Consider the following 19,077-nt stretch of genomic DNA (forward strand, 5'->3'; position numbering starts at 1 on the left):
GAGGAAGAGTTCATTGTGAGGTATAGTGTGTAAAGGAAGTGTTTAGTATAAGGAATAGTGTGTAGAGGAAGAATTGAGTGTCAGGTAGTGTGTGTGAGGAAGAGTTCAGTGTGAGATATTGTGTGTGGAGAAAAAAGTTTATTGTGAGGTACAGTATGCAGAGAAAGAGATCAGTGTCAGGTACAGTGTGTAGAGAAAGAGTTCAGTGTGAAGTATTGTGTGTAGGGACAGAGTTTAGTGTGAGGTATAGTGTGTAGAGGAAGAGATCAGTGTGAGGTACAGTGTGTAGAGAAAGAGTTCAGTGTGAAGTATAGTGTGTGGAGGAAGAGTTTATTGTGAGCTGTAACGTGTATAAGAAAAAAGTGTACCTGAATGTACCTTTAGTTAGAGAAAGGATTCAATGTGAGGTATAGTGTATAAAAAAAGAGTTCAGAGTGAGGTATTGTGTGTGAAGAAGATTTCAGAGTGAGGAAGAGTTATACGCCTTGCACCTATGCTGTTTAAATAGCAACAGACTTCCTAAATTGGCATAATAAATTAGGTGAGTACAGGTACATTTCTGGTGAATTGCTATGTTGGGAATGGAAAACACAGGTGTGCTACTGAATGATTTAAACACTGACAACAGTCATCAGTTAGATGTTTATTGCTATTTTGGCAAAGCAGTTGTGCCGCATGCACTGAACTCGTTACACACACAAACTGGCACAGAATCCAAACCCAGCTTTTACATCAACAATAACCAGAATACAAAATAAAATAATATTGCTGTTCCTGTAAATGACCTGCTCGTGCACCTTCATCGCGTGAACATGCAGGTCAGTTTCTTCTGCCTTCCTCTGCTGCCATAAAAATATCAATGTGCCAAAAACGAAGCACATCTGGTTCTTTAAGAGAATCAGAAAAACAGAGCTTAACAATATTAAATAATGTAAATGAGGTGAGCTGCCAATAGAACAGAACACATGAACTGAGGCCCTGGCTGGAGGCGTTCTAGAGAAATCTGGACCAGACTTGATTCTGAGGGTTCCCTCAGTCAATCTCTGGCTGGTTTTTAATGGTGAGTCGTAGGGGCTAGGGGAACCTCCCGTCCTTTACCATCGATGATGACACCCATCCAGTGTGTGAATGTGTGTGTGTGTGTGAGAAACAGATGGCCTGGTAGAGAAGTGTCTGTGAGCTGAATCCTGATTGGTGGTTCTGTAGAAGGAGCCGGACCCGTGTTCACACCCCGACGTCTGCTGAGCTGAGAACCAGAATGGAGAACACACGGCAGACAGAGAGAGGCGGGACTGACGTCACCGAAGTGACTGTGGGGCGATGGCACTGGTTTAAACGATTTTGGAATTGTTCCAACAGCAGCTGGGAGGAGCACTTAGAGAGGGGAAAACGACGTATAATACTAATACTTATACTGAGTGTATTATTAATTCAGTGCAGAGGAGTTCAGAGGTTTATGCGTACATTCCGTCCATTCTGTCATTAGGCAACATGACAAATAAACGCCACAGTACTCCAGGTGGTTGCTGGGTTATTCCTATACCATTCGTATGGTTATTCTGGTGGATATTATGGTGTTGCTGTGCATTTCAGGTGTTTGTTAAAGTGTTTCAGATGGTTGTTTGATTTCAACAATACAGCTGCTATGATATTTCAAATGGTTGTTAGGTTATGACTATGCAGTTTCTGTGGTATTCCTGGTGGTTATTAGCTTTCGTAGTTCTTCAGGATGTCAATATGACAAAGTTACATAAATCATAACCTGTTGTTTGGCAGTTTCTATGATATATTTTGTGGCTATTATGGAATTGCTGTGGTATTTTCATATAAATTAAAACCGACTATAATTTTAATAGCAAAAAGAGTGCTTTAGAAAATGCCATCAGTGTGAGTGTGTGTTGGGAAAAAAGCTGCAGATGAATAAAGAAAGATGTGAGCTGTGAAAGGAAGAAGCAACATGTATAATAAATACTGAAAACCTAACACACTCACACACAGACACACACAAACTCTGTGACCTACATAAGGCTTGCACATTGAGAGTGAGAGAGTGAGAGTGAGTCAGGCACCTTCTGCCATCGAAGTGTGAAATGACTCCCTGCACTGCCTGGGGAACACCAAGCACACACCTGTACACACACACACCAACAGTGCACTTGTGTGTGTGTTTGTGTGTGTGTATGTGTGTGTGTACATTTGCTGCTGAGCTACACCCTACTGGTACCCCACCTGGAACTTTCAGTCCTCCAGAAACAGCAGCCACTTAGACCCCCTAAACCCTTCAGCCAATCAGGTCCTCTAAATCAGCAGACACTCAGGTCTCTATAATCTAGCAGTCGCTCAGGGTCCTACTATTCAGCGATAGCTCAGGGTCCTATAATTCATCGGTTGCTCAGGTCCCTATAATCCAGATATTGATCAGGTCCCCTAAACTAGCAGCAACTCAGGTCCCTATAATACAGTTGTAGCTCAGGTCCCTACAGTCCAGCAGCTATTCAGGTTCCTATAATCCAGATGTTGCTCATGTCCCTATAATCCAGAAGTCACTTAAATCACTTAAATTCGCTGAGGTCCCCTAAATCAGCAGTCACTCAGGTACCTATAGTCCAGCAGTTGCTCAGGTACCTATAGTCCAGCAGTCACTCAAGGACCTGTAGTCCAGCAGTCGCTCAAGTACCTATAGCCAAGCAGTCGGTCAGGTACCTGTAGTCCAGCAGTCACACAGGTACCTATAGTCCAGCAGTCACTCAAGGACCTGTAGTCCAGCAGTCACTCAAGGACCTGTAGTCCAGCAGTCGCTCAGCTACCTATAGTCCAGCAGTCGCTCAGGTACCTATAGTCCAGCAGTCGCTCAGGTACCTATAGTCCAGCAGTCGCTCAGGTAGCTATAGTCCAGCAGTTGCTCAGGTAGCTATAGTCCAGCAATCGGTCAGGTAGCTATAGTCCAGCAGTCGCTCAGGTAGCTATAGTCCTGCAGTCACTCAGGTAGCTATAGTCCAGCAGTCGCTCAAGTAGCTATAGTCCAGCAATCGCTCAGGTAGCTATAGTCCAGCAGTCGCTCAGGTAGCTATGTCCAACAGTCGCTTAGGTACCTGCAGTCACTCAGGTAGCTATAGTCCAGCAGTCGCTCAGGTAGCTATAGTCCAGCAGTCGCTCAGGTAGCTATAGTCCAGCAGTCGCTCAGGTAGCTATAATCCAGCAGTCGCTCAGGTAGCTATAGTCCAGCAGTCGCTCAGGTAGCTATAGTCCAGCAGTTGCTCAGGTAGCTATAGTCCAGCAGTCGCTCAGGTAGCTATAGTCCAGCAGTCGCTCAGGTAGCTATAGTCCAGCAGTTGCTCAGGTAGCTATAGTGCAGCAGTCGCTCAGGTAGCTATAGTCCAGCAGTTGCTCAGGTAGCTATAGTCCAGCAGTCGCTCAGGTAGCTACAGTCCAGCAATCACTCAGGTAGCTATGTCCAGCAGTCGCTTAGGTACCTGCAGTCACTCAGGTAGCTATAGTCCAGCAGTCGCTCAGGTAGCTATAGTCCAGCAGTCGCTCAGGTAGCTATAGTCCAGCAGTCGCTCAGGTAGCTATAGTCCAGCAGTCGCTCAGGTAGCTATAGTCCAGCAGTCACTCAGGTAGCTATAGTCCAGCAGTTGCTCAGGTAGCTATAGTCCAGCAGTCGCTCAGGTAGCTATAGTCCAGCAGTCGCTCAGGTAGCTATAGTCCAGCAGTTGCTCAGGTAGCTATAGTCCAGCAGTCGCTCAGGTAGCTATAGTCCAGCAGTCGCTCAGGTAGCTATAGTCCAGCAGTTGCTCAGGTAGCTATAGTGCAGCAGTCGCTCAGGTAGCTATAGTCCAGCAGTTGCTCAGGTAGCTATAGTCCAGCAGTCGCTCAGGTAGCTACAGTCCAGCAATCACTCAGGTAGCTATGTCCAGCAGTCGCTTAGGTACCTGCAGTCACTCAGGTAGCTATAGTCCAGCAGTCGCTCAGGTAGCTATAGTCCAGCAGTCGCTCAGGTAGCTATAGTCCAGCAGTCGCTCAGGTAGCTATAGTCCAGCAGTCGCTCAGGTAGCTATAGTCCAGCAGTTGCTCAGGTAGCTATAGTCCAGCAGTCGCTCAGGTAGCTATAGTCCAGCAGTCGCTCAGGTAGCTATAGTCCAGCAGTTGCTCAGGTAGCTATAGTCCAGCAGTCGCTCAGGTAGCTATAGTCCAGCAGTCGCTCAGGTAGCTATAGTCCAGCAGTTGCTCAGGTAGCTATAGTGCAGCAGTCGCTCAGGTAGCTATAGTCCAGCAGTTGCTCAGGTAGCTATAGTCCAGCAGTCGCTCAGGTAGCTACAGTCCAGCAATCACTCAGGTAGCTATGTCCAGCAGTCGCTTAGGTACCTGCAGTCACTCAGGTAGCTATAGTCCAGCAGTCGCTCAGGTAGCTATAGTCCAGCAGTCGCTCAGGTAGCTATAGTCCAGCAGTCGCTCAGGTAGCTATAGTCCAGCAGTCACTCAGGTAGCTATAGTCCAGCAGTCGCTCAGGTAGCTATAGTCCAGCAGTCGCTCAGGTAGCTATAGTCCAGCAGTCGCTCAGGTAGCTATAGTCCAGCAGTCGCTCAGGTAGCTACAGTCCAGCAATCACTCAGGTACCTATAATCCAGAAGTCACTCTGGTCCTCAAATCAGCAGTTGCTCAAGTCCCTATGATCCAGAAGTTGCTCAGGTCCCCTAAATGAACAACCATTACAGTCAATATGAATCAGGAGCAACTCAGGTCTCCATAAACCTACAGCTGCTTAGGTCTCGATAATCCACCAGCTCCTCAGATCCCCCAAACCAGCAGCTACTCAGGTATGCACATGCACATACACATGTCCCCTAACCCAGCAGGTGTTCAGATCCTTATAAACCTACGGCTGCTTAGGTCTCCTTTAACCAACAGCCATGGAGGTTCCCTCACCAGCAGTCATTCATGAATTGCTTGGGTTGCTTGGGTGTTGCTGCAGTACTTAAGGTGTTTGCAGGAGGTTGCAGTTGCAATGATATTCCATTCAAGTTGTTGCTAAGGTTGTCCGGGAGGTTGCTAACAATAGTATTTCAAACAATTGCTGTAGTGTCTCACGTTTCTCAGGTGTTGTGGAGTGGTCGCTCTGGTGTCTCAGGTAATTGGTTGGTAGTTAGTAGAGTATTTATATGAATTCATCCAGCTTTGTTGTCAAGAAACATTTGAAGTCATGTAACAATAAGTTCATTATTATTTGATTTGGAGAGTCTTTTTCTATGGATGTGCTTTTATACAGGGACTAGACAAGTCGTGTGCATTTCCAGTGGTATGAAAAAGTTTGGGCACCTCTGATCAGGATTTTGCTTTTTAAGGAAGTTTCAGTTTCAGTAAATATATCATATAACAGATGAACACAGTGATATTTGAGAAGTGAAATGAAGTTTATAGGAATAATTCTTTAAACAAAACTAAGCAGGTGGGTAAATTTGGGCACCCCAACAGAAAAAATGACATCAGTATTTAATAGATCCTTTTTGCAGAAATAACAGCCTTTAAATGCTTCCTATATTTTCTAATGAGAGTCTTGCTTGAAGATATTTTGGACCATTCTTATTTACAAAACATCTCATCTCCAGTTCAGTCAGGTTTGATGGTTTCCGAGCATGGACAGCTCGCTTTAAATCTCTTTCATACTTTTTCAAGATTTTGAAGCAAGGGAGGCGTGGATGGAGACAAGATGTTAACACAACAGGGTCATGTGATAAGGACCACATGGGGAAGAACCAGGAAAAAACAAAGAGACAAATCAGGAAAGATACAGATATGAGAGACATGAAGAGAACGTGACAGCCTGCCACTTTTAGCCTAACTACAACTGTGCCTGTGGTCTTTTATTTTCATTTTCATGTATGTAGGTCAAGGGTCACTGTGCTTCCTCTTTTTGCAGATCCGAACAACCAATGATTTATAAATATAATCATGGAAATTATTAAACTTTTTCAGCTGAATGCATTCATTAGAAGGGGTGTCCACAAATATTTGAATATACAGTGTGTGTGTGTGTGTGTGTGTGTGTTAGTGAGTGAGTGTGTGTGTGTGTGATGAATATCAGAGTAGCGGACCCCAGGGTCTGGTTTTGTGTCTGGCTGTGGAGACCATATGCACCGAACTGAGGGAGCTGACCTTCACGGCTGCCAAACACACACACACACACACACACACACACACACACACACAGGCACACATAAATGAACACTGGGCTGTAATAGAGAAGTGAGTCACTCGTATTAAAGCAGCTTGGAATAAAACACAGATCCTTTTCTCTAATTAGCATCTGTGCTCATCACACTGACAGTGCTATGTACGGCAACACACACACATGCATGCGTTTAGAAATACACATTTTTGGTCTCCAAAGCACCAGAACAGAATAAATCTGTGTTTTTTTCTGAGCCAGGCCAGCGTTTAACTGTTCAAACTGTTCACCAACATAACATTCCAACAGAATCTTTAGAACTTCTGAAACAGCTCATAATATCTTACAGAAGGGTGATCCTGTGCTAAGGTTTTTTTTTTTTTAAGATTTTCGTGATACAGGTTTAAAAGAGTTTCTTATATTACTGGAACCTGTCTTATAACATTTCTTATTATGGTAAAATAGTGCTGGGCGGTATGACCAAAAATGTATTTTACAGTATTTTTCAAGATTCTGACGGTTTTACGGTATATCACGGTATTTATATCTTATTTATTTATCCTTTTGTTCATGACTTGGCTTTTATATAGGTCTGTTACTGTTAGGAGTACATATAATATCAACACTAAGTCTTTAAATTAAGGCTTTGATTACTGTTGGGTTTACTTTGTATAAAGAAATCAAACTTCATTAGCAGAAAAACAGCTGAAGAATGTAAACAATAGACCTTAGAAAAACCCAGTACTATGGTGAAATAAGTTTTACTGGAAAACATTTTTCGCAAGGCAGATAAGAATTTCTTGTGATACTGGATATATTTAATAAAACAGTAGAAACAAGAAGTGAAGTTGAGCTAAAATCTGTCTCCCCTTGGCGTGCAGATCTATCATGTAGCGGTATTGGTAGAACAGATTATGCTGGTGATTCTGTATCTACAGTAACTGTAGATTAAAATGATTTATAAACAGAAATAAAAGGAATCAGATGGGAATCTGTTACACTCATTCTACAGTGGGATGCATCTGTACTTGAGGGAGTCCCATTTTGAAAAGGCAACCCGCCGAATTGACAACACGCCCACCATCTGATGCACATCCTTCTACAATCAATGACAGGTATAGGAAGACTGCGTCCATGTACATTAAGACAACAGGGACATAGCAAGGTCCTTAAATACAGTTGCTAAACTGCAAACCAGAACTAACCAGGACTTTCAGGTGTAAAAACACCCTTAGTGTTCACATGGGCAGAACTTACCACAGAGGTGGTAAGGAAGGCACAGCTGCACCACTACTTAGACTGCTGGCGAGGCTTGGTTTACATCCCCACATCCTCAAGTCTTCCTGCACCTGCACTGGTAAGGAAAGTTCTCCATTCTGCAGAAAACCCTGCAGAGGGGAAAGTGCTCAGGACCCGCCTAGACCACCACCGATCAACTATAACTGCTTTGACACCAAGAAAATTATTTGGTCCTGATGAAGGGTTAGAAGATGAGCAACACAAACTGTACAGCAATAGATTCAGAGTTTCTGTCTCTGACTTTATTTTATCTACAAGGTGTCTCAGCTGTAGGTAGGAATGAGTAATAAATTCAATTCAATTCAATTCAGTTTTATTTATATAGCGCTTTTTACAACAAAAGTAGTCACAAAGCCGCTTTACAGGTAAAACAGGTCCACGCCTCTTATGAGCAGCACCACAGAGATGCCAATTTTATGGTGACACAGTGGCCATAAAACTCCCTTTAAGAGGAAGAAACCTTGGAATGAACCAAGATTCAGTCCGAGGAACCCATCCTACTCGGGTTTAAAGTGGAGGACAGTGTGTGATTAAACACAGTGTTTAAAAACTTCAGCAGCACTGCTGTATCTGATCTATTCAATTCAAACACAACACACATTAACACATCATACACCATCATCTTGCCAATGTTTTCTATTGTTTATTCACTGTGTATATATTTTCTTTACATTGCTGAGAAACTGTACCCCTAACCTTTTCTCACCTGCAAACCTATGATCATGTGACTTTACAATAAACCTGATCTGATTTATCATCCTCTTCTGCACAGATTAGTATACACTAACATGTGTGTTTGTGTGTGTTTCTGTGTGTGGGGGGTGCCAAATACTCATACACACACGCATCACACGTCACACCGCCTGTTCCTGAGACGCCTTGATGGATAGAGATGAGAAAAGGTCAAACGTGCGTGTCTGTGTGTGTGTGCGTGTGTGTGCCAGCTGGAAGGATGAGAGCTGAGAAAAAGGAAAAGATGCAAATAAATACAGACAGATGGAACACACACACTCACACACGCACACCATTATTTATTTTCCTCTTTCTTGACTCTAGTTCTTATTGTGATTCTAATCATACATATACCCCAGCTGTGATAGTCTAACTGTGATTTTACCTCAGAAAGGCTATAAAAATCATGATTTTACCATATCAGTGCTATTCTACTAATTAAGTTACTATAATACCTTAGTTATGAACTATTGTTATCATGCATTTACCTTAACTCGTCAGTAGTGCTATTCAAGTCACATCTAAGCCTTTTTTTTTGGTATTTTCAACTAAATAATTTTGATTGCCAAATGTTCTGTACATCTCTTATAGATAGTGGCAGAAACACAACACATACGCACACACAGACACACACATACCCACACAAACACACACATACACACACACATACCCACACACACAGACTCTTTGAGTTCCTCATAAAAGAACAATAAAACAGGTCCTAAAATAGCGCTGAGTTCTGAGTGGAGTGTGAACGCAAGGGGAGGGGGAGACGCACACTCAGTGAAACACCACCAATATACAGTTTACTCCTCTTATTATATGCAGAATATTCTCACAGAATATAAACTATATCGCATGTTCAATAAGGCGACTTGACCCAGTTTAGCTTGGCTAACAACATAATTTGCTTTGTTCTTAGCCTGGTTTATTTTGGTTTGGGTCATCTGAACCCAAGCTGTTTTTTTTTTTATCAGTTCAGTCCACTCAGCTCAGGAAGTCTTGTTTGTCTCGGTTTGTTTCGATTTAGGATGTCTTAGATTTAGGCTCAGTTTGTCTCGATTGGCATGGCTCAACACTTATCAGTTTGGATATATCGCTTTGACTAGGCCTTTAAAGCCTCAGGGCCTTATCTTAGACCCTGCGCAAAGCAGATCACAACACTCATTGCTATCTTACAGCCTGCCAACAGGCTATTTTCATTTTGTGCCTGTGACATAAAAATAGGAAAGACGCTAATGAATATATCTACACTGATGGGTGTGGTGGTCTGGAAATGAGGTGTGTTTAGGTACATTGCTGGTGTATTGCTATCTTGGAAACGTAAAACACAGGTGAATACCACATAATAACACTGACTGAATATCACATACAACAGTCAGACGTTCATTGCTATCTTGGCAACATAGTCACGTCCAGTGCACATACACCCCTTCTCGCTTACCCACACAAATACATGCAGCATTGCACAGACGTTAAAAATAAACAGAATATTAAATAAATTAACATTGCTGTTCCCGTAAATTACCTGCTTATGCACCTTAAAGGGAATGGCAAATGACACGCTGATTGATTTATTTTACATTATGCCCAAAACACACCCATGACTAATTAAGAGAATTGGTACATGACATTATTTCCCTATCCCTATGATAACAAACACACACTGACACATCCTAGATCAAGCTGCATGGTGCGTTGTGGACAGCTTGCACATAGTTCACTAAAATGATTGGAATCAGTTTGCCTCCTCTTTTGATATCTCAGTTTGGTTTGGTATGTCTCAGTTTGCCTCCACCTTTGATGTCTCAAGTTGGCAGGAGATGTCTCACTTTGTGTCCTCTTTGGATGTCTTAGTTTGTCTCTGCTCTGTGTCTTGGTTTGCTTTGTCTTTAGTTGAGTTGTTTCAGTTTGTCTCCACTCTGGATGTCTCAGTTTGTCTCTGCTCTGTGTCAGCTGGAAATGTCTTGGTGTGCTTTGTCTTAAGTTGTGATGTCTCAGTTTATTTTTGAAAGGTTTAGGATGTCACAGTTTGATTTCACTCTGGATGTCTCAGTTTGGTATATGACGTCTCAGTTTGTTTTTACTCTGGATGTCTCAGTTTGGTTTATGATGTCTCAGTTTGATTTCACTCTGAATGTCTCAGTTTTGTATATAATGTCTCAGTTTGTTTTAACTCTGAATGTCTCAGTTTGGTTTATGATGTCTCAGTTTGTTCTCACGCTGGATCTCTCAGTTTGGTTTATGATGTCTCAGTTTTTTTTACTCTGGATTTCTCAGTTTGGTTTATGATGTCTCAGTTTGTTCTCACGCTGGATCTCTCAGTTTGGTTTATGATGTCTCAGTTTTTTTTACTCTGGATTTCTCAGTATGGTTTATGATGTCCCAATTTGTCTACAATCTGTATGTTTCAGTTTGGTTTAGAATGTCCTAGTTTGCCTCTACTCTGGATGTCTCAGTTTAATTTAAAAAGTCTCAGTTTGTCTCGACTCTGAATGTCTCAATATATCTGTTTTGTGTCAGCTTGGTATGGATGAGCTTGAGTTATTTGGGCTCATCCTGCTTTGTATCCAGTTTAGTTGTCTCTGTTTGCCTCCACTTTGATGTCTCAGTTTGGAATGTCTCAGCTTGTCTCTAATTTGGATGTCTCAGTTTGTCTCTGCTCTGTGTCAGCTGGAAATGTCTTGGTGTGCCTTGTCTTAAGTTGTGATGTCTCAGTTTGTTTTGAAAGGTTTAGGATGTCACAGTTTGATTTCACTCTGGATGTCTCAGTTTGGTATATGACGTCTCAGTTTGTTTTTACTCTGGATGTCTCAGTTGAGTTTATGATGTCTCAGTTTGATTTCACTCTGAATGTCTCAGTTTTGTATATGATGTCTCAGTTTGTTTTCACTCTGAATGTCTCAGTTTGGTTTATGATGTCTCAGTTTGTTCTCACGCTGGATCTCTCAGTTTGGTTTATGATGTCTCAGTTTTTTTTACTCTGGATGTCTCAGTTTGGTTTATGATGTCTCAGTTTGTTCTCACGCTGGATCTCTCAGTTTGTTTTATGATGTCTCAGTTTTTTTTACTCTGGATTTCTCAGTTTGGTTTATGATGTCTCAGATTGTTCTCACGCTGGATGTCTCAGTTTGGTTTATGATGTCTCAGTTTTTTTTACTCTGGATTTCTCAGTTTGGTTTATGATGTCTCAGTTTGTTCTCACGCTGGATCTTTCAGTTTGGTTTATGATGTCTCAGTTTTTTTTGCTCTGGATTTTTCAGTATGGTTTATGATGTCCCAATTTGTCTACAATCTGTATGTTTCAGTTTGGTTTAGAATGTCGTAGTTTGCCTCTACTCTGGATGTCTCAGTTTAATTTAAAAAGTCTCAGTTTGTCGCGACTCTGAATGTCTCAATATATCTGTTTTGTGTCAGCTTGGTATGGATGAGCTTGAGTTATTTGGGCTCATCCTGCTTTGTATCCAGTTTAGTTGTCTCTGTTTGCCTCCACTTTGATGTCTCAGTTTGGAATGTCTCAGCTTGTCTTTAATTTGGATGTTTCAGTTTGGTTTGAGATGTCTCAGTTTGTCTCCACTCTGGATGTCTCAGTTCATCTCTGCTTTGTGTCAGCTGGGAATGGTTGAGCTGGAGTTCTTTGAGCTCATCCTGCTTTGTCTTTAGTTGAGTTGTCTCTACTCTGGTTGTCTTTGTGTTGCCTGTGTTGGGTTATCATGGCTCATCTTAATTCAGGATGTACATGTCGCTAAATACCGAACATCATCACGTTGCTCCTGTTCTTTGTTTGGCATCGCTCCTCACAAGGACCCGAGGCAGAGGATTCAGCGGTTGCCATGACGACTGTGTTATGTAAGTTGTCATGGAGATAGGCTGGGGAGACGAGGACAGGTGTGATGGTGCCGGACGCCCCGGAGACAAGTCACACTGTGACACGACCTTCTGTTACAGGACTGGTACACACACACACACAGATGCATCAGCCCCAATACATATGTGTGTGTGTGTGTGTGTGTGTGTGTGTGTGTGTTTGATGGAGTGTGTGTGAGTGTGTGTGATGGACTTTGTTAATGAATGATGTATGCTGGTATTTTAGGGCGGTTCTGGTTAAGTGGATCCGGATGATAGCATCTCTCTCTTTCTGCTCTATTTTTAATCACACAGTGAGACAGGCACTTGAGAGAAACTCTTTGTGTGGAATTTGGTGTTTGTAGGTCAAACTATAATCTATAGAAGTTTGAAGTATAGGATAAATTATAGGTTAAAATGCATTTCAATACATTTCTATGGGAGTTTAATACTATAACACTTATCAAAGTGTGGTATACAAGCACTCAGTTCTGTCAGGTTGAAGTTGTGACAAATCACTGATCTTATAAACTATGGGAAGCCATTAATAGTGGCCTTAATAAACCTGTGGAATAACAAAGAAGAAAAGTAAAAAATAATTTAACAAAAGAATTTAATGGAAAATGAGAGCAAGGAGCACGAACTCGGGAAACACGTCACTTAATCACCAAGCAAGACAATGGTAATTTTTGAGAGCAGAAATCAGGAAGTACAGGCACCTTTGATAGGTTAGCATAAACATGTCCTTGTCATTAGAAAGGCTGGGTCATGCTGCTTCTCCATCAGCAGTCGGAGTCCGAGAGAGTACAGTACATCATTCTATTTTTCTCTGGGAGAGTACAGTAGGTGGTTAATTTGGGCTAATTTTATATTTTTATAGAGTAGATAAAAAAGAAGAAGAAATATAAGAATAATAAATAATAATAATAAATAAGAAAACAAATAATAATAAATAATGATAAATAATAATAAAATATATGAGTGAAATATAAATAATATGAACATTTAGCTCTGGCTCTAGTTTTATAAAAAAATTCTGAGAACCTGCATTAGAGCAGAGACTAAAACTGTCCCAGACGAGCAGACGCAGTTAGAACTGCAACCCAAAGGTCACATCCATATTAGTGCTCATATAGGTGTCCGATACTTTTGGCTATTTCGGCTGTGTGTGTGTGTTGTTTTGCAGTGTGGTGTAAAGTGTAAAAGTGAGGTGCATATCAGAGAGTGTCAGAGTTCAGCAGGTGTAGTGGGAGGTGTTTCCGCTCGTTAGCGTTAGCACTAACACCGCGGTAAATGGATCTCTGTAGGGGTCCGGTGTGCAGTGGCACCGGCACTGAAGAGGGCTTCAGTTAATAGAGAGTGTTTTCCACCGTGGCAGCAGGAGTGTCAGTGCTGAGAGTGAACAGAGTGACTCATTCAGCATCACTCCACTGAAACGCTGATGGAGGGCTGGCTAATGACTGCTCTCTGATATTACTGTATAACTAGCGTGTTATTACCCTCTGAACTTCCATCACATCACTACACTGCGTCGAGAGGTTCAGTACAGTACTGCCCCACCACAGGTTTTAGTACAGCGTTGAGCAGATAAACCTTCAGAGCAAGTTTAGCCACAATGCTAATAGTTGGAGAAGCCACTGAGCTATGGAGCAGCAGAACTAGATTCTCTGAAATGATGGAACTCTATTCAATACTCTTAGATAGGGTGAGTTAGGGTGTTCATATAATCAAATCCTCATAGCAATGCTTTCTGCCAGAATCTAGCAGAAAGTCTTCTCTGGACAGTAGAGACAGTTACTTAAACAAAAACAAACTCTTTTTAATATCCTTGATTTCTGAAGAAACAGTGAACAATGATACAGCATCCCAATATAGTGTTCTGGGCAGGGCTAAGTTTCTGTTAGTTTCTGAGTCTGACACTCGTATTAGTATGATCTTCATGAAAGATCTGAAGGTGTTTGTGAAGGTGTGTGTGTTTCCAAAGATGTTTGTGTGAAGGTGTGTTTGTGTGTGTGTCTGTGTAAAGGTATGTGACTAATTTATTTGTTTGATTAGAGCAAAGAGTGAGAAAAGCCATCGACCACACCCCCATCACAACCCCATGCCTGAGATATGTGTTTTTAGAAAGAGGGTATAAAAGTGCTTCTCCCACTGCTCTATGAAAAGGTTACATTTGGGTAGTGTACCTCTTGGAGAGGTATTTAAGGCTAGACACACCTTATGATGCACTTAAAGACAGTTTGCCCCATTTTGAAAGACTGTGAGAGAAGGAGCGTCACTGAAAAAATGGGGAAAAGGATGGACACGGCGACATGTTGGGGTGAACGGCTCCACCTACAGTACAGGTGGAGGAACATCAGTACTCTGAGCTCACTGTGGTTTAACTGTGTTACAAACAGCTCCTCGATTTAACCACCGAACTTCACAAACACTGACATTACACGGTGTGTACGTGTTCCAGAAATCAGTCTGAGCTCTGAATGAACACGGGAGTTGAGCGATGCTGTTGCCATGAGAACGGTCTAAGTGCAGCATCCTCAGCTGCACGAGTGTGTTAACCTCTAAAGTGGCGGCACGCGCACATACACAAACACGCATGCACACATTGTTTTGCTATTTTTGTGAGGACTGTCGATTCACATAATAATAACTAGCTAATTATACTTCAAGTTAACCTTAGCCACAGTGATCAAAAGTAAATCATTTCACTCTTTTACATTTTGTAATTACTAAGGAAGTACCAGTTTAGCCTACCAAAGTCTTTGAAGTAGTAAGGAAAACAAAATGTCCCCACAAACCCTCAAATTATGACATGCCACTACACTTGTGGGGACATCTGGTCTTCACACAGGTAGGATAATGTGCAGAAACTGACATACACACAATCACACTTATAAACATACAGTCATAAGTCGTGTGCGTGTGTGTGAGGTCACTCTCAGTGTTATAAATGGAGAAACACACATAGCCTAAGAATATCTGTCTGATCTTTACTGATTTTCTGATCAGTTCAGTCTACTACCAAACACACATGCAGAGTGAACACACTCCCTCGACCTTATTCAATTTATAGAGAAGCTGTGCAGATTCTTACCCAATCACTGATATTACCACAACACTCTTACACCTGATGTAATTCCCAGAACAAACCGTATACGATGCTCTCTTGATTCAATGATAAATTAAATTTACCATATTTACCCAGTAAACAAGTTTTAAAATCCCACTTTCAATGAGCTCATCTTAAAACTTTATTCTATACAAGTACTTTTAAAACCACCATTCTGAATGAATTTCTCTTGAACTTCCACTCCAACTCATATAATTCACCTGCACCCACCATCAGACCTCACTCCAACTCCCATAATTCACCTGCACCCACCATCAGATCTCACTCCAACTCATATAATTCACCTGCACCCACCATCAGATCTCACTCCAACTCCCATAATTCACCTGCACTCACTATCAGACCTCACTCCAACTCCCATAATTCACCTGCACTCACTATCAGACCTCACTCCAACTCCCATAATTCACCTGCTCCCACTATCAGACCTCACTTCAACTCATATAATTCACCTGCACTCACTATCAGACCTCACTCCAACTCCCATAATTCACCTGCTCCCACTATCAGACCTCACTCCAACTCATATAATTCACCTGCACCCACTATCAGACCTCACTCCAACTCCCATAATTCACCTGCACCCACCATCAGATCTCACTCCAACTCATATAATTCACCTGCACCCACCATCAGATCTCACTCCAACTCCCATAATTCACCTGCACTCACTATCAGACCTCACTCCAACTCCCATAATTCACCTGCACTCACTATCAGACCTCACTCCAACTCCCATAATTCACCTGCTCCCACTATCAGACCTCACTTCAACTCATATAATTCACCTGCACCCACTATCAGACCTCACTTCAACTCCCATAATTCACCTGCACCCACTATCAGATCTCACTCCAACTCATATAATTAACCTGCACCCACTATCAGACCTCACTCCAACTCCCATAATTCACCTGAACCCAATATCAGACCTCACTCCAACTCCCATAATTCACCTGCTCTCACTATCAGACCTCACTCCAACTCCCATAATTCACCTGCACTCACTATCAGACCTCACTCAAACTCCCATAATTCACCTGCTCCCACTATCAGACCTCACTCCAACTCCCATAATTCACCTGCACTCACTATCAGACCTCACTCCAACTCCCATAATTTACCTGCTCCCACTATCAGACCTCACACTGACTCCCTCGGGAAAAACAGAAAGTATCAGGTCTCAGGCTGTGTCTGAATCGCTCTGTTTAAATCTTAACTATTTAATAATATTAATAGGTTTGCAAAGTACAGGTACACTCCTAAAGAGTTATACAGACTTAGAAAGACTAACATTATCATGTGCTCATTATCACTACCAGCTGGTTTTAGGAGAACGTCCACACGTGAGATACCACTAAGATAAAGCCTGCAGGAGTAAGGACTGACTGACTGAACTGAACTAAATCACACAGAGCTCTGTAACGCCACCTGTTGAACAGGTAACCAGGTTTAACAGAACTTAAACTCAGCTGATGAGGCAGGTCTGCCTACAGTTACAGGATTAGAAACAGATTTACCTGCAAATACAAGGTTCAGCCATGAACATGAGTGCCGGTAGAGGCAGGTGCTGGCATTAACAATCTAACCAGATAGTGTGGCAGATCAGTGTGATCAGTACAGGAACAGTTACAGCTACAAGTTCTGGTACCAGTACGGGTAGCAGTACAAGTACAGGCTCGGGTTCGAGGACAGGCGCTCTCTTACCCGTGCGGCGCGCGAAGAGTACGGGTCCTCGAAAAGGTTCCACATCACGGGCTGCCACCGCCTCCAGCCCGTATCGCGCTCCTTATCCGCGTGCTCGCGCTGCTCTGCCGCCTCGCCCAGCTCGTCGCCGTCCTCACCGCCCGGTCCCTCGGGTCCTCCACCTAGCGCGTTCATGTCGAAGACGTCCAGCGCCTCCTCGGCGTCTCGGTGCTGCCGGTAGGTCATCCAGCAGCACGGCTCCACGTCCGTCTCGTCGATGCCCCAGAAGCTGAGCTCCTCCTCGAACAGCGGGCCGCACACGTCCGCGGGGCAGTGCAGCTTCCCGGTCCGGTAGTAGTTCAGCACGTAGGCGAACACTCCCGGGTGCCGGTCAAAAAAGTACTCGTTGTTGGCGCGCGCGCGCACCTGTTGCTGCGGGAGGTGCAGCTGCAGCGGGTGGTGAGGCTCGAGCGCGTTGCTATGACCACCGCAACAGCCCGCCGCCGTCACGGCGCACGCGGACGAGGGCAGCTCGGTCGCCAGCAGCGCCAGGCGCGTGCCCGGTAGCGTGCGCAACGTGTTCCGGTAGGTCTCGTGCCGCGTGCCCCCAACGTTCAGGATGATCCGCTCGTTGCCGCTGTTGCTGTTAGGGCGCACGCAGGTGTAGTTGTTTATGTTTGTGCTGCTGTTGTCCTCGAGCTTCCCCATCGCGGCTCAGGAGAGGTAGAGGAAAGTGATGAAGAGCGCGAGGAAGAAGAGGCGGCGGAGAGAGGCATGACGCGCGCGCGATCAGAGGAGCAGCACGGACTGAACCAGAGAGAGAGGGAGAGACAGAGAGAGAGAGAGTGAGAGAGAGAGATAGAGCATTATATTTATTTTAAGCAATTTGTAAGAGTTATTAGCAAAATGTCAATTCAACTGATCAAACAGATTATTAAAAAAAAAACATCAAGTTCAATATTAAAAGCATTCAGGTCAGCAGAACTCCAGCTTGTCACACAGCCTCCACATAAAACCATATTTCTTCAAAATACTGTAGGTTTTTCACACATCGGTAGTAATTCAAATCAATTACACAGGTAATAATGGTTTTATTATTCTAACATCCACATTTTCTTGTTCTTTGTGAAATACTATAGTTCTCTCTGAGTTGTTTATGTGTGCTGCACTTAAAACTCTTTCTCAGCCTGCATTGTCTGCAGTACATAAGAAAAGGAAATCCTCAGAAAAACGAGTCGATCAGGAAAAAGCAACTTGTCTTTCTCAACTCTTGAGTGCATGGCCTTGACCATGTGGGCTCGGGACTGCCCACAGACAAAGCTAAAGAGCTTACAGTTCTGTATACCAGCTACTTAGCATTAGCTACCTATTGTAAGTAACTATAGGTATAAATCGGATCTCCGGTTGATTCTGCATTTTACAAAAACCTTAAATGAACAAAAGGGAAGCACGGTTTGACAAGTAAGCACAACTCAATAGAACACTCGGACTCGACTGGGGCTTCGACGATCTTTACAACTTAGGCTGTATCTCTGAAAACATTTAGTCCATTTTGTTGTTTTAGAGTTGCAAAGTTGACTGTGGGGGACAGAGGCAGGTAGCATTCCCTGCTGCAGTGCTGTTAGCCAATAGAGCAGTGCTGCAGTGCTGTTAGCAATATGTTTGCATGTATGAATATTCATAAGCAAGAGCCAAAATTATGTCTTTCTTCAGATATTACTAATTCAGTGAACTAAAGCAGGGATATACAGAAACACCAGAGCACAAAAACTGCTCACATGGCATTCATTCATACTAGAGACCACAGATGTAAAAAAATATTGGAATGAGACCTTTAAAATCTAATAAAACCTTTGAGAGATAATTTTTTGAGAGAAAATTCCGGTGACCTCACAGTCTTGTTAAAAGTCTAAAGGGTAAAAGCCACCTTAAAAGAAAAAAAAAAGAATTGAGAGAGAGAGAAAGTTTGAATGAGAGGAGAGAAAGAGTTAAAGCTAGAGGGATAGTTAGAGAGAGGGAGAGAATGAGAAAGAAAGAGAGAGGGAGAGTTAGAAGGTGAGGGAGATAAGGAGACAGAGAGAAAGACTTAACATTGAAGGGAGATTTTGAGAGAGGAAGAGAGAAGCAGAGAAAAAGAGTGAGGGAGAGTAAGAGGGTGAGGGAGGGAGAGAGAGAGAGAGAGACTTAATGTTAGAGGGAGATTTAGAGAGAGAGAGAG

At 42.9% G+C, this 19,077-nt stretch overlaps 1 protein-coding gene across 2 annotated transcripts in view; it reads right to left on the bottom strand.

Moving 5' to 3' along the window:
- kcnc2 (potassium voltage-gated channel, Shaw-related subfamily, member 2) overlaps window positions 1-17,705 on the bottom strand; it is a 50,294-nt gene extending 32,589 nt beyond the window's left edge. The window contains exon 1 of one of the 2 annotated variants that reach the window (XM_049474101.1): window positions 16,881-17,705. In XM_049474101.1, the coding sequence (XP_049330058.1) occupies window positions 16,881-17,567 (687 nt within the window). In that variant the 5' untranslated portion in view covers window positions 17,568-17,705. The remainder of the gene's footprint in view (window positions 1-16,880) is intronic. The other variant, XM_049474100.1, reaches the window with a different exon arrangement.
- Window positions 17,706-19,077: the final 1,372 nt, after the last annotated feature.

This window comes from Astyanax mexicanus, chromosome 2 (assembly GCF_023375975.1).
Source record: "Astyanax mexicanus isolate ESR-SI-001 chromosome 2, AstMex3_surface, whole genome shotgun sequence".
In the NCBI taxonomy this organism is placed as follows: Eukaryota; Metazoa; Chordata; class Actinopteri; order Characiformes; family Acestrorhamphidae; genus Astyanax; species Astyanax mexicanus.